The sequence below is a fragment of the Antrostomus carolinensis genome, unplaced genomic scaffold (assembly GCF_000700745.2).
Source record: "Antrostomus carolinensis isolate BGI_N321 unplaced genomic scaffold, ASM70074v2 scaffold14487, whole genome shotgun sequence".
NCBI lineage: Eukaryota > Metazoa > Chordata > Aves > Caprimulgiformes > Caprimulgidae > Antrostomus > Antrostomus carolinensis.
Genome location: NW_010328588.1, coordinates 15,338 through 30,763, shown reverse-complemented (window position 1 = coordinate 30,763; position 15,426 = coordinate 15,338). Strand labels below are relative to the sequence as shown.

The 15,426-nt window shown below is 40.2% G+C and overlaps 1 protein-coding gene across 1 annotated transcript in view; it reads left to right on the top strand.

Annotated features, from left to right (window-relative positions):
* BMPR1B (bone morphogenetic protein receptor type 1B) overlaps nt 1-15,426 on the top strand; it is a 30,576-nt gene that overhangs the window by 2,463 nt on the left and 12,687 nt on the right. Inside the window, exons 2-5 of the mRNA XM_010172301.2 lie at nt 7,116-7,218; nt 8,141-8,243; nt 14,229-14,325; nt 15,111-15,249. Coding sequence (XP_010170603.1) covers nt 7,116-7,218; nt 8,141-8,243; nt 14,229-14,325; nt 15,111-15,249 — 442 coding nt within the window. The remainder of the gene's footprint in view (nt 1-7,115; nt 7,219-8,140; nt 8,244-14,228; nt 14,326-15,110; nt 15,250-15,426) is intronic.

Genomic DNA, 15,426 nt, shown 5'->3' with positions numbered 1-15,426 from the left:
ACATCTGCTTAGCTGTTAGTCTGATCTTTTGCTTCTTAAATCCCCTACTACATATCTGGAATTAGGGATGAAAAGTGAAATGGGATGTTACAGAGAGAAGAGGGTCCTACGTCTACTGTTAGGAAAAGAGTAGTTATTAGATCTCCAGTTAGCTGACTGGGTTGAGACCAGATTTCAAAAGATTTGACCAAGACCAATCAGGTTAGCAGGGATTATTAGTTTCCCCTGTGTTTTGGGATCATCTTGCTAGCCAGGCAGTAACTTTTGTATTTCATCCTAGCACGAATGAATGTTGGCACAGTTTTAAAGCACTCAGGAATTCTCATTTAACCTCACTGTAAAGGAAGTTTCCCCATATTGAAGTTCAAGCAGTATCGACCACACTGTGTTTGTCTGAAGAATAAATGAACTGCTCTAGATTAAAAGTTACTGCATTAATTATCTGGTTCCCTCAGATGTAGCCACTAAAAGCCTTTTACATTTTATATTTAAAAAAAACCCCAAACCTCTCATCAGCTCTGTCAGTCTGTTGAGCTTTAGGCTGTGCTTGGACCTGAAGACCTTGGATCTGCCAGCCCCACAGGGATTAGGCAAAACATGCTGGTGCACCCGCGGGCCTGCCAGAGCCCTGATACCCAGGAAATTCCCTGAGCACATCCATAGCGAGGGATGGGCTCTGGAGAGCATCAGGCACTGTCCCTACTGGGGCTCTCACCAAAGCAGGGAAGCTTTTGTATGCTTAGAAGCAAGGAGGGCTCTGGAAGTTCAATGGGAAAGCATTTCCAGCTGTGTTTAAATTGAAACTCTCAGAATAAAATAGCTAGTCCTATTGCAATCACTATTAAAAATTTCTTATAAAAAGCAGTCTGCCATCCCACCTGAAGATTTTGGTCTGCTACCACAGGTTTTTATCTATTCAAGTATAGAGCCTGTCTGTAGTACCAGTAATCTGAGTGTTTATATAAAAATGAGGACATCTGGTGGCCATTTAAAATTCTCTCCATAATTGTGTTTTTAGAAATTTAAAAGTCAATATTCTTTAACCACATCTGTATTAAATCCTCTAACAGCCTTCTTATACAGAATTTCCCTTTTTTTTATACTTCCACAGCTGAAGTCCAATAATACTTTAGGGAGCTAAGGATAACACTGCAGCTTAAAATGCAGATTACTTTCTGGATCAACAGAAGGTGGTAGCTCAAGGTAAGAGTGTGCTTTAAAAAATGAGGCAGTCCATGAGCACAACAAGTTTTGGAAGGTCATGCCATCAAGAGAGGGTTAGTGTCAGGGAGCAGTGAAAGGGGACCAAGGCAGGAGCTGAGAGTGATGCTAGGACCAGTACCCCATTTCCCCAAGGGTACCTGAACACAACAGGCAGAGACAGTTCCCTCGGTGGCCCTTCATAGGGCTGGTAGTGATCTGGATCCAGGCAGAAGATGAGGCTGGAAACAGGTGCTCCTGTACCATTGCTTAGGGAAGGGTCTGATGCTCAGACCTGAGCTTAAATGGAGCAGGGGGTGTGTTTGGGTGGGGGGTGATCCCAAGTGGGGCCGCTTTGGGCAGTTGAAGCTCATTAGTGTGCTCAGGGTCCTGACAATTAAGATCTTTGCAGAAAGGTTCACAATCCTGTGCTTGTCAAGGATGTGTTAACCTGCAGCATGTTGAAACTTTATTCTTCTTTCTGAACATCTGTGTGATTCGTAAAAGGCTTTCAGTAAAGAAGCTCAGAATTGCTTTGAACACAACAAGGACCTTGTTTTACTAATCCATTTCAAGTTTTGTGTGTACAAAGTGAATGCACAGGCAGTTGTGTCTAATCATAATTAATTGCATATTTTAAAAAGTAGAGTTAGATTTAATTGGCTTTGTAATTGGATTGCAGTAAAGGCAGAGACTGATTAGGTGCCTTGTTGTACTCTATTTTCCATTCACAAGTAAATACTGACAGTTTTAAATATTGGGCTGATAGAGTTTAATTTCTTATGTGTTGCCTACTGGTCTTGATTGTGTTTCTGCCCAACTGTGTCTTGAGGTAGCTTTGGTTATCTAAAGCAATAAAATAATTAAGTTACTTTTTCAGTATTGCCAGAGGTGCTAATTCACTTGAGTGATATTATTTTTATTATTCTGTTCTCCAGACAGTAGGATTGAATTTTCTTTGTAATTTGGTATGTAGAAGGAAGAAGATTTCAACAGTGGGTCAAAGCACTGAGTTCAGACAACTTTTCTTTTAAGCAACTTTAATTTTAGGGTAAAGTTGAACATTTTCTGATAAAGGAGTTGTAGTGAGATCTTACAAGTTAGCCTTTCAAATTTTTTGAAATGTTTTTATTTTTTAATGTCATCCTTTATATACTGGGGGCAGTTAAGTGCCCTTCAATGATTAAAACAAAAAAAACAAAGGTCAACAGAAACAAATTCTTGCAAGCTCCAGTGTTTCCTTGTCCCCTCTGCTGGAGCCATATATATCATATGTGGCTCAGCAGGTGACATCACCCCAAGTGTTTAAACTGAAACACAAAGTCCCACTCCCACGCTTTTCGCTTTTGTCCCCCAGAAATTCCTTGTTCTTTGTTTCATTCAGGGCTTGCCCATTAGGTATTTAATATAAACCTTAAGCTAAATAGTAATGCAGGTCCAATCTCCCTGTATTGAGACCCGTGGCATTACTCTCAGATAGCTTTTTAGCATGTGGAAGTACTTTGGTGTTATTGTGCAGAAAGTGCTGGAATACCTAAGCCTCCCATTGCATATTGAATTTACTTATACTAAAAAAAAAATAAAACAAATAAATCCAAACCAGCCAATATCCATGTTAAGTCTGTCCTAGCATTAAAGAAGCAGCTACATCATACAGATTCAACTGCCATGTAATCTTAAGGTCAAGTAGAAGAAAACATTTGGTCTGTGTTTAAATTTTGGAGACAAAAGAAAGGAATAAAAGAAAAAGGGAGAGGGAAAACAAGAGGATGAGTAGCTTTATTTTGACTATTTGCTTCTTGATAGTTCTCACATCTACTGAGGTGGATTTTGGACATAAATGAAAGGAGAGCCCGGGTGAAAATGCAGAGGCTCCCATGCTTGGTGCTATTGCCGTACCCCAAGTTGTGCTATCAGGTCTATAGGCCTGTCGGATCTCCTATACTTAGCATGAAGCCTGCACAGTTTCTAGGGCTCTCCCTCACAGATTGGCATAATGGCTTGATTTGTGTATTGTGACCCCATGTGTCATGGAGAACTGTTTGTTCTGATTTGTGATTTAGTAGATCAAGACACATTTGGTGGGCCAGGTCATGTCTCAGTCCTGGGAGAACAGGGGAGGTAGTATAGAGAAAATATTGATTGATGGACCTATATGTGATATCTGAAAAGATGCTCTGCCTGTGATGTGTTGGGTACCCTCCTTTCTCTCTGTGTGTAGGGTCATCATTGAACACCCAGAGAGCCAAAAGGTACCATACTCAGCAGAGCGTGCGTGATAGGATCAGTATCACCGTTTTGCAGACATGTGGCCTGCTGTGAGACATCTTCTTTGCTTTGTTCCACCTGTATGTCTCTCCTTGCTTTCGTGTTTGCTTCTCATTTGGTTTCATGTTACTTCCCTGATGCACAAGGGCTAACTATATTATTTTTTCTGAAAAATTAGCCTGTGTTGAACACATTTAAAGTGACTCTTTGTTTTATGCATGGTGCCCAAAGACAGTGTTTTGCTAAATTTGGCCTTCATCATCTTCCTTAAGTGAAGGATGCGACAAAATACGTAAATTAGATGCAAACTGGAAGTCAACCAATTTTTGACTTAGATTATTTCAGCCAGTCTTTACAGAAGAATATGAACTTCCTAGTTTCTGTACATAATATAATCTTAACATTTTTTGATCCTTTTTAAAAACAGTACAGAAACTTGTCATGTTGCTTTGGATGGAAATTAAAAGATGCTGTAGCTCTTTCTAGTATCAAAAACAGGAGTATGAAGAGGAGGAACGGACAAAAATAATAATAACCCGTATGGACTCAACTGCAAGTAAAATTAAAGATAAGGAATCTTTTCGTCAAGTTATTTAACCCGTCTGTTTGTGATAGGCACTAAACAAGGGAAAGACGTTACTTTTCCAAGTTATATATTGCCATCCCTGGCCGCGTCACACGCACAGAGAGCAGGACAGGAAATCTCCAGCAGTCAAATTTTGGTAGCTGAGGTATCACATCTTCTGTGAGAAATGTCAGTTAGCCAGCGAGGACATCTGTGTGAGCCGCTGCAAAGCTCTTGGCCTCTGTTCCTCTCTTCTGATATTTAGTAAAGGTCTCAGTTAAGATCACCTCTTTCTGGTGATCTGTAATTGTAGCAGCACCTTCTACATCCGTGTCTGTCAGTGTTTCTGCTATTAACTCCCTCTGTTTTCCTGGCATTTGACTTGACTGTAAAAAAACACTCAAATATGTGACATACCAAATCTGTGCTTATTAGTGGTCACATCCAAAATGTATTTAATCGCTCTCCTGCACCATACTCTAATATGGTGCTTTAGTGGAGGAGGTTAGTGGATGTGTACCCACATGTATGCAGTAACAGCAGATTGAGTTCCTCCTTTACACACCATTCGCAGAATCATTACACAGAATTCAAATTACAGAGTTTAAGAAAATAATAATTCTACACTACAGGTTTTTGCTAGGAAGTGGAGAATAGGTTTTTCATATTGGTTTGCATGTTTCAGTGATGTACCTATGTTTCTATTTGTGCAGTCACCAAAATAAACATAAAATTGGAGATTATGCAGACTTATTTGACTCATTTCTGACTTGTTACAATAGTAAGAACAGTTTAATTTCTGCCATGGGCAGGTACAAGGTAGGGTAGTCAATAAAACAGCAGGGGTTATGCCTTGCCCTTTACTTGCAGTGTGTGGTCCATCTGATATCCTGTGAACCAGAAGAAGAGGTCAGGGGTGGGAGGGGGGAAGCAGGTAAGAAATACTTATTTCTTTTCAGAAGAGTCACTTCTACCTCTCGCCCAAACACTCGAGAAATTTTCAATAAGATAATGAATTCTTACATGGCGTGAGAACTTTTTGGATTTTTTTTTTTTATTTAGAGGTAGAAACAAGCAGTAACAATGTTTATTTTGTTTACGATTGCTGTCTTTAATTGTCTCACAATTTTTCTTCGTTACCCTACCATTGTCTGTAAAGAACATGATCTATCCTTATTGTCGGAGCTTTATAACTTTCCATTTTGCTCTATCCAATCTAATTTTGTTTGTCATTTTAAATTTGGAGTAAAATTTTCAGAGGGACTGAAGTGCTTCAGGAGCCTGATTTTAATTTTGAGAAATGAGCTGAGTCCTATGGCAAGTCAGAAGAAAAAAGAAATAAAACTGATGACTTTCCTGCTTCTTTTTTCCCTTTTGCAAACAATTTGACTTTTCCTTTCCCTGCTTTCCTTTGGTGAACCAAGCATTTTGTTTTTTGCTAGGGACTGTTAGCTGTGGAGTTCATTTTTGTGTTTCACTTGATTGCAATTTATTGTTTTGTTGTTCTGTCCCCTGGGTTAAACTTACTCATTACTTTGAATCAAAGGCACCATACAAACAAATAAAATCTAATCTAATATAATATTCTACTCTAATGGATTCCTTACAGTCTCTCTTCTTGGCAATCCTATTGTTCCTATCTTTTAAGCTCAAGCAATGAAATCAAGGTGGTTGTTGCCCAGAAGGGTTGCTATCTCCTTTGCCTTACTCTTATGCACAATGTCAAAGAAGAGTAAAAGTCATCACTCGCTTCTCCAAGAAAGTAATTTGTAACGTGCAACTGGTTACTTTTCATATCCAGAAGTCAATAACCTGTGATAAATTATTATTTGAAGTAATAAGCTTACTGTGGCTAGACCCTGAACCACTAATATAAAAATATGCCACAGCAAATGTTTGACATGATCCTATCCAGCATCTCTCTGTCGGGTAGCTAATACTTACAAATTGTATTTATCTCTTTTATGTGTAACTGTAACTCTCGTTTCCTACATCTTCATTGCCTTTGCTGTTGTTGCTCTGTTAGAATCTCCTTTTATTCAAGTAAGGAGCAAATCATCTGAAATTTTACTGTGCTTAAATTTTCTAATCCTTTTTTCTTTTTATTTCCTTGTTTTAACTGAGTTTGTTTCTCCTCTTCTGAAAAATACTCATTGCACATAATAACCAGTGTTATTTTCCTGGGGAAATAACATAATATTTTATTTTTATGTGACTTAAATGTCTTATGTTAAAGAGTTTTTTTCTTTATTTTTGGATCCGGTTCCTGCAAATCAGTCAATTTGTTTTCCTTACACACGTTATGTATCTCCCTCAGAGTGCTGAGAAATTAATGTACAGCAGTCTCAGTAAAATACAGCCCCCCTTTTCGTGCCTTCCTCCCCCTCTTTCCATACCATTCAGACATTTGACCTTCATCAAGGAAGGACATTTATCACCAGCACCATGTAGCCATCTGTTAGTATACTTGTCCTCCCTGGTGCATGTTCTTGTAAACGGAAGCATTATGGATCACTTTAGGCTTATAACCCAAGTTAAACAGTTATGAAGGGTGTTGATGATAACTCAAGAACTCATACACAAGAGTGTTGCAGTTTGTAATGTGGTTAAATCAGGAATCACAAATCACTCTTAATATTTTACGTTTGGTATCTCAAAAATGGTTCTTTCTTCAGGTCTCCACTGTGGTGCAAATATCCATGCCTTGTTCCCATGGACAAGGCAGGTCTGCTGTAGCATTAATGCTTGCATTTATAGAGGTCTCCAAAGTCTTAACACACTAATGACCATAGGCAGAGAATTGACATGTTTGTGGGGTTTATAGCTGTGAAGTGTTGGAAAGGCAAGTGCGTCACCACCAAGGCAGAGCCTCCTTTGTGTGTGCAAGAGCTGTCCACAGCACTGCCAGCCGTTGGACTGCATTGCGAGAGGTTGTCTTGGGTGCCTGAGTCTTTCAGCCTGTCTCAGTATGTCATTTTGTTACTGGAAGACTTGCCTTGCAAGGAACAAAGTTTAAGACTATATTTAGCAGCACATATTTCACTTCAAAGCCTTTTCCTGATTCATTCTTTCCAATCCTCAGCACTGATGGCTACTGCTTCACCATAATAGAAGAAGATGAGTCCGGTGGACATTTAGTCACCAAGGGTTGCCTTGGATTAGAGGGCTCGGACTTCCAGTGTCGGGTAAGAAGGCGTTTGCTGCCAGAGCATTGCTTGGCTTTTTGATAGCTTTCAATTGAAGTGCAGTCAACAGACATTACTGTGTCCATGTTTTTCACTTCTATTTATTTGGCAGATAGTTGTTCTGCATTGATTGCTGAGGGGAGTGCATTTATATCCCTGAATGCTGATATTATAGTTGCTCCTAACAATAATTTAAGTTTTTGGTTTTAGCACTGCTGTTGCAGTAAGTCTTCATCATAGCTAAAGTTAGTTAGGATGTTATTTGATGGACTGTGGCAACGTTTATGTCTTACAAGCAGTTGCACTTTGGTTTTGGATTTCAGGTGCCAGAAGTTCCCTTTAGGTACAGTGATCGCGCGATGGAGAGCAAATCTCACTGCAGGAGTAGAAGGGGTATGGGCAATGGAGCGAAGTGGCTCTGAAGTGTTTGCTTTTCCTAATGTTAACCTTAACTGATTTTACATGAGTACAGGAACAGTCTTAACCATTAAGGTCCATGGAAGGTATTTTACCCAGCTTCCCATGAGTGCAGAAGCAGCAGCTAAATTAGTCCACGCAGCAGTTCCTGTATTATTCTGGCTAAACTGTTTGAATACCCATGTTAACTTATTTTTATAGTATAAGTCTAACTGACAGATGTATGTGACTTTCACAGTTCTGTCTTGCACCATTAGAGTCAAGTGGTTCCTTCTGTAGCACTAGAGCACCAACAGAAATACGTTAGGGATGAATTAATCTCTTAATTTTCTAGATGAGATGTTGCTGCATACGCTTGGTGACAGAGATCCTTATTCCACACATCCTAGAAATCTGTAACAGACTGCAGTCCAGCTAACATGCACAGCTTTCTCTCAAGTGCCAGAATGATGTGTATTTGCAACACAGGTAATTACTTCTCTTTCTATGAAATTGTTTCTTGCAGGACACTCCTATTCCACACCAAAGAAGATCTATTGAATGTTGTACAGGCCAAGATTACTGTAACAAACACCTTCACCCTACGCTGCCACCACTGAAAAATCGAGGTAAGGGGAAGTAAACACAGTTCTAAATACTAATACAATCAGTTCTAAACTGATCTTTTCCTGCTGTTGCTCTTTGTGTGTCAGGAAGAAATAAAGCCAAAACCAAAGCACCCCCTTCCATCTGCACGTGATTATAGAGATAAACTGCATTAAACAGCTTCGCTAAATTCCTTTAGGTCACGTGGAGAGTAGTGCCTTGACCCATGGTTGGTGATATTTGCTATTATTCATGTTGCATACATGCAGTGAGCACCAGATGCATTACAGTCATGCGACACAGCCCTAGCACAGACCTGCTGGCTATCAACCATCATTTTTTGCCTGATAAAATCGAGTCTTTCTTTCTAGTCCCTGCAATATGCATTACTGTTGTTTGTAACTCCACACACATCTGGGACCAGATCTCCAGTGGCTGATCAGTCAGTTCAAGTTGACTGAAGTCCATTAAGCTTTTCTTATTTAAAGAACCTGATAATCCAGCACTAGGACAATAACTAGTCACTAAAGTGGATTTCCTACTTGAAAAATGTAGCCGAAAATAGAATGTAGAGTAAGAACTCATGCACTGATTTTTTTTTTTTTTTTTTTTTTCATTATAAACTCTTGGGGTTGGCAGCTATGGCCAAGATTTGTGGTGGTCAGCATGGATTTTAGTCTGTGAGAGTCAGTTGAAGGTTGCAAGAAAATTTGTAATCGTGATGTTCTGAGTTGAAAATCCAGATCAGTGTGCAGATGCACTCTTAATTACACAAACAGCAAATACTTACACAAATGCATGCTCAGAGAAAGCCTTCACTCATGTAAGCTGTTCCCTTCGCACCCATGAAATTCTGCACAGATGGGCTGCAGAATCAGGCCTATGGAGAGTAATATGTAAATATTTCGCTGTTTACTAGCAAGCCATTAAGTCAGCGAAACCTCATAAAATTCTGACTTCCAACATAAGAGTTATGTACTTTATTGGTTTTTTTAATTTTAAAAAGTTCTTTGGACTGAGAGAGAAGCTCTAAAAGGAAGTCAATATTTGTTCACACTTACTTAGTATATCAATAAATATAATTTCCATTTGGAAAAAGCTGCCATGATTTCTTCTTGCTGCTAACTGAGTTTATTCTGTGTTAAAACTACTTAAAAATACTGAGCCAATGCCTAACACTAGACATCTGCCTTATTAAGATTTTAGTTATTTGGCAATACTATCTGCTGCTTATACAAAAAGCAATAAAACAAGCTTTTGTTAGTGCAGAAGTTGTTTGGATCAATGTTGGTTTTGCTCTGTGTGTATATGAAGTGAATAAAGCATTACTTGGACACCATGGTGACAGACCCATGAAATAACAGAGAGAATATTTGTTGAAAGAAAAATTTTGTAGAGTTGGAAGAAGATTCTAACTGCTCTGTTTTGCAAAGTTGTCTATTTTAGTATGACAAACAAAGGCAACGTATTCACTCGACATATTCTGAAGACGTTCTTTTTTTAAATAAGCTCTCACACTACCGGTATCCTGATAGTATATTGTGGAAATATATTTCAAGAGCCTGCTGCATTAAATGTGGCTGGACCGGGCTGAAGTAAGCACACCCCTATTAAAGCCTTAAGTAAATATGTCATTCTTGGTGCCAGGCCTGTTTTAATTTGTTGTTGCTGTATCCTAGTATGAAAGCTCAGAGAAAAGCCATAGTTTGAACAGTAGATCTTCACTGCAACCAGGTACAAATATTATGTACAAATACATGCTACTGCCAGTGCCTTGTACTATGGCTGTGATCGTTGTTTCTATTGGAAACATGTAGATGAGGCTGTGATTGACCGAATACTGTTAGAATTGTGTATCAAATTTAACATAAACTGTAAGTACAAAGGAAGAGAAGAAGAATTTAAAAACAAGCTTCTAGGAACAACCTCCTGACCTCCAGGATTCCATGAAAAATATGTATGTTCTTCAACATTTAAAAAGCAAACAGAAATTTGGCTTCTGATGAACTTATGTCTGAGGTCATATCTCGTGGGAAAGATAGTCTAGGGAGTGTCCAGCTGCAGGTCAGAGGTTGTTGAACTGAAAATTAACATATGCACCAAGGTAACATCTACAAAGGCAAGTGACTTGTCTTCTCAAAGTGTTTTTCCAGACCTGACACGTGCTGGAAAGTGTGTTTTACCCTCTCCCCATGAAAAGAAAGGAGGACTGCATACATTAAAGTTGAAGCTAGAAGAATTAACACTGGTCAAAACAAGGCTTGTTAAAGAAGGTAGAAGAAACAAAAGCTAAGCCTAAGTTTTGAGCTCATCTCAAGACAGAACTGGCAGGATAAAATACCCCAGAGAAACCATGAAGTCTTCTGTACCCCAGTTGTACATCTGTCTTACTAAGGAAATGAGAGTCACAATTGGGTCTGATACAACACCTCTCCTTTAAACAATAAAAGATATCCCTGTAAGTCCCAGCGAAAGCGCAGACTGAGACCATTCAAAAGGGGAAATATGTCTTTACTGATTTAGAGCCTATATAAGCAGAAGTGGTGGTGCCACCGTGTCTGGCTCCCTGCCTGTAGAGTTAGTGATGAATGGGCAAGGGAATGATTGGAGCAATGATGGGGTTTGATGTGTGCATACAGTCTCCACGCCTCAGATTTCACTGCAGTTTTGACTTGGATAACCGTAACATTGTGAACTGGAGGGACCTGTGGAGGGAGGAGAACCTTGTCTCCCTTTGATATGCTGACTTCTCCCTTGAACTGGCTGGGTGGCATTTTCAATGCACTCCTCAGTGCAGTCCTGCAGATGGTAAAGTGAGGGGAATGAGTGGTGGACGAGGGGGAAATCAACTAAGAGGCAACTTGGTATCACCAAAGAACCTCCTTTTGTTGCTATTTCTCCCTTTCTGTGCTGCTTGCCACTGACACCTGTGCCCACCTCTGTCTTCGTACAACATAAAACTGTTAACATGCTGTTTACTGGGCTTTGCTGTTGTCAGCCAGCCAAGGTATGTGAAGAAGCTTCCCAAACCTACCGCATGTTTGTTCTGCGCTCCCCACGCCATGCTGAAGGCAATTGCTCACTGCTGCCTCTATGGAAGCTACTGCTTGTTCTCATAACCCTGCTGCTTGGCACGTTGCAGTTGCCAAGTAACATAACACTAAAAAGCACAGCACTGGTAAAGGACAGAGTATCTCCATCACGCAAGCTGGCGCTGACTGGTACCCACCACAGTCTCCACCATGGAGCCCGCGAGCCAGTTATTAGGGGGACTAGGGGCTGAGCTGCACCATCCCTCCACCAGGCCAAGGAGGTGCTGAAAATGGTGCAGGGGAAGGGAGGTTTGTCCTGCTACTCTGTGGGGAACAGCATGGGCTGTAGGAGAGAGGAGTTGGTCTCCAGCAGCACCAGCCTGGCTCAGTTCAGCAGAACAAACAGACATTGCTGGTATAAGAATGGGAGCATGCTTTTAATCTTGTGTTGTCCACGTGCCAGTGGGTTTATGAAGTCCTCAAGTGAGCAAGCACATGAAATTCTGCCAAAAAGCTTTGAAAATGCAGGAAGTATTTGAAAGGTGAGACAATAGCTCACTTATCATCAGTATTGCCTCTCATCATACGTAGCCAAATAAATATAAAGACATATGGAAGTTATTCTCCTCTCTGTGTAAGCCAGTTGCATGCCCATGCTGTGTGTAGTGAGCCACTACTAAAGCAACATTAACTGACTTCACCAGCATGGGGGAGAAGAGTGTAAGCATTGCTGCTGCTGCAGCCTGCATCGGCCGCTCCCTGCATGGAGATTGAGACACATTCCTTTATGTCTTACATGCTTTCCTTGCACTTGCTTCACATAATTTCATTCGAGTACCAAAAAATTTTGCAGTGCTGGAGCCCAAAGTTTGTTTGTGAGCCGCACAGCACTTCCAAAATGCCTTCTGGTCTCTGGGAAAATGAAGCTGTATTTACTTACTTTTCTAAATGGGAGAAGCCCATTAGAAATATTAAACACAGGGTTTGGATCATTGAAACCCTAAAAATGATCAGAACTTGATTCAAAATTTCAGCATCTTTATAATCCTTCTCCCAAATGTGTATAGTCAGACACACACAGACAGCATGAGCAGTATGGGTGTTCTGGTAGTGCAACACTTTGTGTAAATGCGCATGGCTTCAATGTCTAGCATACACAAGTATGAGCAAGACCTGAATTGCTCCCTCTGCATCCATCAGCCTTCATTACTGCTAAACACAAAAGCCCAACTTCCATTGTGTGGCTTATTCTGTGAAGTGGGAAAACCCTTGTTGTGGACAGATATCCAGGTTACTCCCAAGTATAAAATCGCGCTATATGGTCTGTGTGCTCTCTTTATTCTCTCCTCAGCTGATGGGCTGCGACATCTTAACCTGTTACAAACCACATGTTTTAGAGGGAAATGGTGGCCAACACAGGCTGCTTACAAAGCATGAACTGGAGCCCTCATCCCTGCCGAGCAGCCATCGCCTTCACCGGAGAGGTCTAGATTCCCCAGTGGGCTCTCTGTTTCGACTCGCAGCCCACTCAGAGTGGCAGGCCAGGTGGAAATCTGCTGCGGCAGGGAGAATGATGGCCTCCAGTGTTTTCCTGATAGACATCGTGTCAGTGTCCCCTTTCAGAGGCATCAGCCGTGTCTTGAATGTTTACATTGTTAATGCTCCCGGAGCAGGTAATGGCAGGTTAAAACATGACCAGTGTGATCAAAAGGTGCTTTGGTAGGTAATCTCTGTTTGTAGTGGAAAGAGGAAGGAAAGAAAAAGTTTAAGGGCAAAAACAGAAGAAGAAACTGGATCTTAAAAATAAAAGAGGCTGACAGTAAACCAAGAGTCCCTTGGGAATCTCCTTGTCTCATTACCCTTGTAAATCTGAAACGTAATAGCACCATTGCAGGATGAGACAATAAGGATGGATTTCTTACATTTTACAGTGTGTTGGGTGTTAGTGTTAGCGTGAAAGATGCAAGAGGGCGAGGCTGGAAGAGCTTCAGAAAACATAGTCATTGTTTGCATTATACCAGCTAGCAACTTTGGGAAGGTGATATGCGTATCTACATGCTGAAATACCATAATTTTGAGAGTTTGAGGGGCAGGGGAGGTTAAAGAAGAATAGTGCTGGGTTTCTTTGTTTTTCAGCAGAGGAGCATGTGTGAAGATCAGACTCGCTTGCCTGAGTTGAGAATACAAATTTGGAGATTAGTGGTGTACTTTGAAGGAGAATATGAGTCTCCCATGCAAAGACTGACTGAAACGTTTTAATTGTTTTTACGTAACAGCATTTTCTACAAGTTATTTTGCACATTTCATTCTCAAAATGTTTTACAGAATAGCTGCTGGAAGGATAGTTTTGCCTGCCAGCATAGGAAGACTTACTGGCATGAAGGGCTGCTATAGAGCAAATGGAGGAGAAAGTTCCTTCTCAGGCATTTAAAACAGGATCCAAATAATAAATTATTCTGCAGTGATGGAAATATATGTTCAAGGCTTCTCATGGCCTGCCTCTTGGGGGTTGGATGGTCCACTGTGTCTTCCCTCCTAGGATAAATGCAATTTTTAATATTTTTTTATATATATTAACTGCTCAATGGGATGCTACTTAATAAGAGTGAATTAATGTAGAGGCAGTAATTTTTGTATGTCCTGACTGATCCCTTAGGTTAAGACACAGAGCTACAGGTCTTAATTGATTTTTTCATTCAGAGCCAAACAGGGAATTTCAAATCAAGGCAGTGTTTTGCCTGAGTGAGGGCTGAAAAATCATATAAGCTTTTGGAGGTTCTGGCTCTGCCCTGGTCAGTGAGGGTCAAAGAGGAAGCATTCAAAAAGCCTGGAGAATCCAGGGGTATCTTGCAGAGTTCAGGAGAAAAGAAAGGAAAGGATCTTGTGCTCCCTGCACTTTTTAAGCCGTGTATGTCTTTCGATACTTTGTACCACCTCCCTTTCCAAGTTTTTCACCTTCCTTGTTTTTAACCCCAGACTTTGCTGAAGGAAACATTCACCATAAGGCCCTGCTGATCTCAGTGACTGTTTGCAGTATACTTCTGGTACTTATCATCATATTCTGCTACTTCAGGTAAATAAGGATACTTTACCAGCTTGTTAATGTTCCTCCCAACATTTATCTTTTTATAGACCTGGGAATTTGAATTTGAAAAAAATTGATGTGGATCTTAAGGAAAAGAAATAAGAAACTAATTTTATGATGAGGAAAAATGTGTATTTTATTCATGGTAATCACAGGTATACCTGTGTGATGTATTTCATATAGCATCTTTTGCCCAGCATCCTAAAAAGCCATTCAGGTAGAAGCACAGGTAATTCTTTACTGAGTCTAAGAAAACCACAGGACAAATTTTATAAACCTAAGGTTTCTAAATGTGTTTATGTGATGAAGAACTGAGCATAAAAAGGAGAGAGATGCAGGAATGTAAGTAAATATGTCTAGAATGTTATAATAATCTATATACGTTATATTTAAATAATTTGTCATGTTTTTTAAGTAGGCCTAGATCCCATGACCTTGCCTCCTCTGGCTCCTAAAAGATCCACTGCAGTCAGTAAAATAAAACTGGGTCTGTGTTTTAAACATATTTGTTTCTGACAGAAAAACATTTGGTTGCTTTGCAAACTTATACCAGATTGCACGATCTTGGAGTTTTTTACTTAGAGTTTTGATGCTGAAAACTATTGCTAAAAGTAAAATAGAAAATTTTGGGCAGTGAATCCAGCATTTTCCTCGGAGAAGCAGAGGACGCTGTGAGTCTATAAATCAAGGAAATGTGAAGGATGATGTGCCTTATTCATTGCACATGTGTTCATTGTATTCAAAGCTAATTTCACTTTCATGTAAAACGGCAGATACAAACGCCAAGAGACCAGGCCCCGCTACAGCATCGGGCTGGAGCAGGATGAGACCTACATTCCCCCTGGAGAGTCCCTGAAGGATTTGATCGAGCAGTCCCAGAGCTCAGGGAGCGGCTCCGGGCTCCCTCTCCTGGTAAGGATGCAATATTATTTTAATGCAAGTTTAAAAGGCAAAAATGAGTAGAGGGAGAAGACAAAATGAGGCACAAGAAATTATATTTATGTGTCTTCAGTTGTTGTTTTAGTTTTGTTTTTTTTTCTCTCACAGAAATTACAAGGATTTAAGCTGCAGAGCAGCTGCTTTAGAAGC